The following is a 9,013-nucleotide window of genomic DNA, read 5'->3' as shown; positions in this document are numbered from 1 at the left end:
GAGGCACAAAGTGATTATTTTCTCATACCTTTTCCAGCAGCCATATCACATCAAAGAAATCTGTTGACAGCCTCAGGTGTGCGCACCAGCACCAATAAATTGAGACTAAGAGTCCTGAGGAACAGTGATTAATGACCACTATGCAACAAAGTGACTAAACACAAGATATTAAGCAACAGAGGGTCCTGTGGCACCTTTGAGACTAACAGAAGTACTTCTGTTAGTCTCAAAGGTGCCACAGGACCCTCTGTTGCTTAATATCTTGTGTTTAGTCACTTTGTTGCATAGTGGTCATTAATCACTGTTCCTCAGGACTCTTAGTCTCAATTTATTGGTGCTGGTGCGCACACCTGAGGCTGTCAACAGATTTCTTTGATGTGATATGGCTGCTGGAAAAGGTATGAGAAAATAATCACTTTGTGCCTCAGTTTACCTAGCTCTAAAATGGGAATGATGCTGACCTACTTCACCTGTAGGTGAAAGCACCTTAAGGTCTGAAGATGAAAGCATTGACTAAGGGCTTGTCTACACTTATGGTACTGCAATGGTGCAGCTGTGCCACTGTAGTGCTTTGTAAAGAGGTTTTATGCCAACAGGAGAGCTTTTCCCATCAGCATAGGTACTCCACCTCCCTGAGAAGTAAAAGCTATGTTGCCAGAAGAAGCCCTCCTGTCAACATAATGCTGTCTACATCGGAGGCTAAGTAGATATAACTCCGTTACTCAGGGGCATGGATTTTCCACACCCCTGAGCGACATAGTTACATTGCCATAAGTTTGAAGTGTAGACCAGGGCTAAGTATTGGAAACAAATAGAACCAGAAACAGTTTTGCTCACTTTACATTGACATCAGTGTAAAAGTCACTCAAGGAGCTACTTGGAGTGTGGCAGCTAAGCTGAGGAGTCATAATCGCAACAGTGGCTGAAGATTAATAACAGAGTAAATATTGTCAGTTTGTTTTACTTCATCTGTCGCTGACCATTATTTTCATAGAAACATCCCCAATAAAAAGTGTTTAAACATATTAATTGGGTCAAAAACCATTCTTAAAAGCAGTTCACATCAGAGTGCACCATTCTCGTGAAATTTGTTTTGGCTTAGGATACAGAAGATATGTTTATGTAACAGATCCTTCTAGCTTGTAAAACCTTTCATTATAGTTTCTTTGTATTCATAGGGAGTTTATTTTTTGCACTGGCTCGTTAGTGATTTAAAATGTTTTGTCTGTTGGGCAAAATTAAGCAGATCTATTCATTCAATTGGCCTCTTCCTATTTCTACCCCTGTCCCGCATCTCACTAAATACTGTACAGCATGCAGTGTGTATTTATTGCTTTTTGTGTATATACAACACAAGGATATAAGGAGTTTTGGTGAAGGAGTTTCTTCAATAACACTATTGCTAGAGACATTATTTGTTTAGACCCTTGGGGACCCTGAATAAACAATAAGCTTTCACTAGAAGGGTGTTAGACAGATGATCTATTTGCATTTTCTTTTATGTTCTTGCAAATGTCTGTAAAACTGTCAGTTTGAAGGAGCCAGTTTATCAGTGAAAGGATAAGGAAGAGATAAGGCAGTTTGGTTCCACATGTTTGAAGTAGCTACTGCACTTACCCACATGTGTGCTGTAGATGAAATCATACTTCTGAAATGCTTCATTTTTGGCTAATTGCACTAAAAGCCATTTTAAAAAAACTGAAAGCCCAATTTGCTTATAAAATTAATAAATTTATCCAAAAAACTTACATGACACAATCATTTGGTGGGAAAAACCACTGTGCACATTCATTTACATCTCACATAAATGGAAATCTGCTCTGACAAATCTAAGCTAGTTCTTATAATGAAACATGTCTGAATTTGGAGTGTGGTCTCTTAAAGATGGAGAAGCTTAGGCCAGACATACCATTACATGGTTAAAATAGATTTTCAGTTTTTACAGTGGCCTCTACCCTACACTATCTCTCAAGCATAAATTGCTTAGTGCTGTTTCCTCATTTTAGGCTGCATTTTAACTTCAATAATGATTTTAGTAATTTAAGAATATATGCAGTATATAGTACAGGTTTCACTAGTCCATTTAGTCCGTCTCTATAGTGCACAATTAGTTTTAGTTATTACAGGGAAAAACAGCAATTGTGTCACGAGTAATGGCCTTTCTTCATACATCAACATTTATACTAATGCTACTGCATGGCAGTATAAAATAGTGAAAGTTAACCAGAACCAAGGGTAGCCTCATGGTATTTTATTACACCATTTCACTAACCTGAAAGATGATTCTTTGGCTTCTTCCATGTTTTCCTCAGAGATTTTTCATTTTGGCTAAAAATAATATTGGAATGTCTCCTATCTCTCATGTTTTTAACATGCATCCCACCTTAGTATTAAATTATATAAGCCCTTAACTGGGTGCTGCTGTGATACTTGAAACCATCACATCTTTGATAGTAAGGTTTTAATGTTATCATCTGAGTCATAATAGCACCTTGTATTTGTGGCAACCTTCTAACAATGACCTCTTTATCATAGATTTTAAATATATTCTGAGGGCTTGTCTTAAGGGAATTTTTTCACTTCAAGGTCCCAGAAACACAAACAAGGTTTTCATCTCGAGGCCAAAAGACCAAATGCATTTTGTATGTCGAGAATACTTTCTATATGTGTGAATCTTACATTTTGAGTTCTTGTGTTCAGCCTAGCATCATAGAGTGGCAAGATTTGGGCATGCTACAGAGAAGGTGTATTCAATCTTGGAGGTGTGAGTAGGAAGGGAGCACTTACGAACTGGTTGAGAGTTTGCTCCATAAGTACTTGGATGGCTATTGCTGGGCTCCAAGGGGAAAATGCAAAGATGGATGCTTTTCCTGGAAAGGCAAAAAGTTAAGAGGTATTTTATTCTAAAGGATATAATGAAACTGATCAGACGGTCTTTTTTAATCCTGCCACATATTCCAAGAACAGGGGTCATTCAATAAAAGAAAAACCAGTAGATATATAGTCCTTTATAGAGCATTTGAGTCAATCTGTGGAATTCAGTGTCACAAGAAGTTCATCACTGTGTGTTGCTTCTCTATACAGAAGGTTGTATCTAACAGTTTAGTCTCTTAATTCTTACCCACAGCATCTGACTGATCTTTTTTGTACTTAATGTCTTTTAATTTCTTTTTGAATATGTTAAAAGTAATAGTGTTCAAAGAAACTGGATTTTAAAAAAGATAATTATATGGTTATGAACTACTACTTATTCACAAAATAATTTTAAGAAGTGTTTATGTTAAAGACATGTTTCAGTAAAATCCAGCTAACATCCAAAAACATTACTTTTAAAAACAATTCTTAACAACCACTGCCCCCCAGCTTATAGTGGCTGGAAATGAGCAGTTAAGGGATCCAGCATTTTCTTGCTGTCATATAAACCTTCATCACTCACTTCCACATCACCCAATTTATGCTGCCCACCCAACTTTCACTCTGTCCTTAAAAATTTTCAAAATTATGCACAAAAGTGCAAATAATAAATTACACCATAAATTACAGTTAAAGCTTAAATGAATTTCAACCATAAAATTTTGCTCACAAAAAATAGAAGCCCATGTTTGAAAATTAGGCCCTAAATTGGAACTTTTTTTTTTTTTTTTTTTTTTTAAATCACATACTGGTGTTGGTTCTGGCCGCGTTTAAGAACAGTTCCTTCAGACTTGTACTGTCAGTATCTGTGCTCACAGAGCCTGCTCTTTAGGATTTCCATTTTGCATCTGAAGACAGCATCAACTTTGCTATGTTGAGCCTGATGATATTGAACTGTTGGGTATGTCCGCACTGCTGTTAAACACCTGTGGCTGGCTCATATCAGCTGACTTGGGCTCATGGAGATTGGGCTACAGGACTGTTTAATTCAGTGTAGAAGGACAGGCCTGCGCTGGAGCCTGGTCTCTGGGACTCTCTGAGGGTTTACACCACAGTTAAACAGCTCCATGAGCCTGAGTCAGCTGACATGGGCCAGCTGCAGGTGTTTAATTGCCATGTAGACATAGCCTTTGTGCTGAAATCTGATTTTGTCCCTTAGTTTTTTTTCAGTGTTGCTTTCAGAATGATCACTGTTGGCCCTCTGATTACCTTCCCTATCTTCCCTTTAGTGAACTGGACCTATTACTTACTTTTTGTGTTTTGTATTTTAACAGGACGGTGTTTTATGTTTTTGAGTATAGGTAGGGCTGGTAGCCCTGACTATTATTAAGGTTGCTTGAAGCTTCCTTTTATAAGACCCATTTTCAGCTGCATTTGTCCAATTTGGGCTGAAATTTTCTATGCTGGGCATGAGCATCAGGCAGTTTTTTTGAGACGCTACCAAAAGCAGGATGCTAGACTAAATATGGTAAATTAGATCTGTTATTATATCTCCTATGTTCTTTAACTGTAAGGAAGGTGGCTTTAGTATTATACATTGAGCTGACAGAGAACTTTAAGGGGGAAAATTAGCGGGATTCTCAGTTCAAGGTGCTCAGAGAGGGTGGGAGAGCTCTTTAGCAATCAAAAGAAAAAGTATATGATATACTTAAAACTCTCCTATTTGAAGATTTATGTATATATGAAAATTAGGTAAGATACAAGGACTTAATGAAGTGGGCACTCTAAATAATACTTACCATTTTACTTTTTTCAAACTTTCACAAGCATTCATAGATTATAAGAGAAATGGTCATCTAGTTGTATCTCCTGTGTAACCTGGCCATAGGAATCCTCCAAATTAATTCATGTTTGAACTATAGAATTATTAAAGAATGATTGTTGAAACACACCTATGAAGTAGGAACGTACATTGGTGGTATTCCTTTTTTACAGACAAGAAAACAAGGATGCAAAGAGGTGAAGTGATTTGCCCAAGTAGGGCCAGTTAGGGGAAGGCGAGCAGGGCAGATGTCATGGGTGTCAACTTCAGGGGTGTTTGTGCCCACATTGCTGTGTCATTCCTCCCTACACCCCCTGCTGCTGCCACCTCCGACTCTGTAAAATTCCTAGGGCCAGCCCTGGCCCCAAGGTCACACATGTTTGCAAGTAATTGGTATGCTAGGGTTCAAACTTGAGTGTTTGATTTCTTTTCCTATGGTCTATCCTTCTTGCCCATGCTTCCCATCTGATGAGTTCTCTCTAACTCTCTTTCGTAGGCAGTGGATCATCTAATTCAAAATTGCCACCTGTGCCTACAGTTTCTTCTGTGCCAGAGGATTCTGCTTCAAATATGAGGTAACTACTTTAATTGAATGTTTAGATAACGTTGCTGCTTCTTACTTTTTTGATGATGTAATTTCTTGGTATGTTCCTATAAACTATTTACTAAGACATGGTTAATAATTTAAGGCCTGATTCAGTGAACTTGGGAACTGTTGAACTTGGGAATCTTTCCATTGATTTCAATGGGTACTGTATCGTGTCCTTAAACAGACTATATTAAAATGTAATTTTGTGAAAAAGGCATTGGTTAGGAGCTGATTCCTGTTAATAAATTTTGTATAATGAAAATGATATCATGTCAAAAATAATTCCTCTTCCTATGGAAATTTGACTTCTTTCCTTGTTCTCTCATTAATCTTACACATCTTCTAATTAGCATTACAGAGAGGCTTGAACATGCTTTGGAAAAGGCTGCCCCTCTTCTGAGAGAGATTTTTGTGGATTTTGCTCCCTTTCTTTCTCGCACTCTTTTGGGTAGCCATGGGCAGGAGCTGCTGATAGAAGGTACAAGTAAGTTTCCATTTTTAATTTTTTTTGCCAAACGTGAAGGCTCTAAAGAAAACTCGACTAATTTAAACTGTTAAAATAACCTAGTTTTACAAACTAAACCTCTTCACAATTCAAAACTTAATTTGAAACTGTAGCTACATGCAGTTTTTGTCTATTTATATGTTAGGTCTTATTTTATTTGTATTTCAGCTTGGTGGAAACATTGAAGCAATATGCAGACTGCTATATGGCGTGTCTGCTCTGAAATGCTCCCCCTGCTGAGTTAGTGTGGTGGCGTGTGTACTCTCTGCCTCAGATTTCCTTCTCAGGAAGCCAGTATCTCCACTTCAGGCACTCTTGATGCTTAACTCAATAAAACCCTCTTTGACGCTGATTTATTATAAAAACTCATACAAAAGGGGCCATAACAAAAAAGTCCCAAATACTCAAGTTATCTCTGGCTTTCAGGGTTCCCCTGAAGTCTATTCTTTGAACTCCATTCCCATTCCCCCAGGGTTATCTCTGAATCTGTGTCTTCTCCTTTTGACAGGAGCCAGTTCTTCTACTGGAGCTGGGTTGCAACTCAGCCCGCTGTAGGTCTTAGCTAGCTTCTTGCTCAGTTGGCCCCACCTAGTCCTCAGAGGGTTTGGCAGGCTTCTCCTTCCATTGTCTATCCTGCCATGAGGGGTGATGTAGCATTTATGTTGGTCTGCTTCTCCCAGCTCATCCCCAGTTGGTTCGGTGTGAGGGAAGCCTTGCCTTATTCTCTTTGCACAGGTGCTCTCACATTCCCACTTACTCTTCCTGCCCTCCATATTACCCTGGAAATCACAAAAAGACTTCCCCCTCCAACCCACCATGTTCTCCTGTACTGCATGCTCACCTGCTTTTCACAGTGCCCCTCTCATCAAGGATCTACAGCCTATCCTGAAGGACGATCCATCACTCTCACAGATCTTGGGAGACAGGCCAGTCCTTGTTTACAGACAGCCCCCAAACTTGAAGCAAATACTCACCAGCAACCACACACCAAAACACTAACCCAGGAACCTATCCTTGCAACAAAGCCCGTTGCCAAGTCAGGGGATAGTATCATAGGACCTAATCACATCAGCCACACTATCAGAGGCTCGTTCACCTGCACATCTACCAATGTGATATATGCCATCATGTGCCAGCAATGCCCCTCTGCCATGTACATTGGCCAAACCGGACAGTCTCTATGTAAAAGAATAAATGGACTAATTTTTAATTAATGGAGATATCCCATCTCCTAGAACTGGAAGGGACCTTGAAAGGTCATCGAGTCCAGCCCCCTGCCTTCACTAGCAGGACCAAGTACTGATTTTGCCCCAGATCCCCAATTGGCCCCCTCAAGGATTGAACTCTCAACCCTGGGTTTAGCAGGCCAATGCTCAAACCATTGATCTATCCCTCCCCCCACAAATCAGGCATCAAGAATTATAACATTCAAAAACCAGTTGGAGAACACTTCCATTTCCCTAGTCACTCGATTACAAACCTAAAAGTCACAATATTACAACAAAAAAACTACAAAAACAGACTCCAACGAGAGACTGCTGAATTGGAATTAATTTGCAACTTGGACACCATTAGATTAGGCTTGAATAAAGACTGGGAATGGATGGGTCATTACACAAAATAAAACTATTTCTCCATGTTTATTTTCCCCCCTACGGTTCCTCACACATTCTTGTCAACTGCTGGAAATGGGCCATTTTGATTACCACTACAGAAAGTTTTTTTTTTTTCCCATTCTCCTGCTGGTAATTGCTCATTTGTTAGTCTCTACGGTGCCACAAGTACTCCTGTTCTGTTCCTTTTGCAGATACAGACTAACACGGCTGCTACTCTGAAACCTGACAAGATAGGGAGTGAATTAGCTGTGGTTTTCTTATTCCTGGAGAGAGAGGGTCTATGGCTGTTGGAAGTTAGATAAGAAGGAATGGGTCTCAGAGAGCAGCCTGAGGCCTCAGTTGTATTGGGAACACTGGATACCTGTAGTCATTTAAAAAAAAAAAAAAAAAAAAGGCATTTCTTGAGCTTCTTCAAAGATTTTGTGCTTGGGTCTGGTGATAAACTTTCAGTTCTGAAGTATAACCGCAAACACATGATCCTTAATCTCAAATATCTTCATAAGAACTATCTATTGTATCAGATCTAGATAATTTGCCCCTACCAGTTTTTGTTGTATATGTGTACATAGATAGACAGACAGATCTGACTACCACAAATTAATTTCAAACATTTCCTATTGAGCCTTATTACACAATACAGAGCTACAGGTTGAACCTCTCTAGTCCAGCACTCTCTGGTCCGACAACATCTGTGGTCTGGCATGATTTTATTTTATGTTTTTTATGCTTTATCTACTTATTTTCTTGTATTCTCCTTGGCGAGATAAAAATAGAGACCCACTCGCTACATATTGACGTCCTGTGATTCGGCAAATTCTCTGGTTCGGCACCGGTCAGGTCCCGAGGGTGCCAAACTAGAGAGGTTCAATCTGTACTAAATAGACTTTGTCCTTCACGTTTTCTAACATTGACATTTCATACTGAAAAACCATCTACAAGTGGAGAAATGTATGCCCCATTTTAAGCCCAGTTCAGAATGCACCCTTAACTATGGGGTTGCAATCAATGCCTCCATAATACCTAAAAGCATAATAAAAGAGAACATTCTCTACAATAGATGAAAACAAAAGTTGAGAGAGATGTTGAGAGCCCTGTTGAATTTACAGTTACGTATTGTATAAACTTAACTTTGCATACCTATTTCTGCTCTTAAATGCATAACTAAGGAAAATTGCTTGAACAGTCACAATGAATGTATCTTCTCTGAAACTGTGCAGAACCAGACTCTGCTTTTGGATATATATGTGTGTCTCACTTAGCACTTGACTCTCAAACAAAATTTGTATCATCACAGTCAGAAGAATAACAAGCAAGCAAAAATTATTTTTAAAACTTTGGCAATGGGCTTTTTGTGTACACAAGTGGATAAAAGATGTTCTCCTTTCAAAGTAGTCTGAAGGATTTCAAGTCTGTGGGTTTTTCTTCTTATGTATTTCAGATATTTAATCACCAGGGGATTACAACAAAAACAATCATAGCATGTGCATTGCTTACACAAAAATAAATATAGAAAAACACAACTTTTAGGCCTTAAAAGCAGTTTTGATATTCTATAGACAAGCCAAAATGAAATGTGAAATGTTAATAATAATAATAATCAAATTAGTTTGATTTTTTTTTTTATATAT

General features: G+C 38.6%; 1 protein-coding gene across 1 annotated transcript in view; it reads left to right on the top strand.

Moving 5' to 3' along the window:
• Positions 1–9,013, top strand: part of LRBA (LPS responsive beige-like anchor protein) — a 567,906-nt gene that overhangs the window by 143,430 nt on the left and 415,463 nt on the right. Inside the window, exons 32-33 of the mRNA XM_034771513.1 lie at positions 5,172–5,250; positions 5,615–5,748. Of these exons, the coding sequence (XP_034627404.1) occupies positions 5,172–5,250; positions 5,615–5,748 (213 nt within the window). The remainder of the gene's footprint in view (positions 1–5,171; positions 5,251–5,614; positions 5,749–9,013) is intronic.

Source organism: Trachemys scripta, chromosome 5 (assembly GCF_013100865.1).
Source record: "Trachemys scripta elegans isolate TJP31775 chromosome 5, CAS_Tse_1.0, whole genome shotgun sequence".
Classification (NCBI taxonomy): domain Eukaryota; kingdom Metazoa; phylum Chordata; order Testudines; family Emydidae; genus Trachemys; species Trachemys scripta.
The sequence above is the reverse complement of the archived record's forward strand: the minus strand, read 5'-3'. Positions and strand labels throughout refer to the sequence as shown.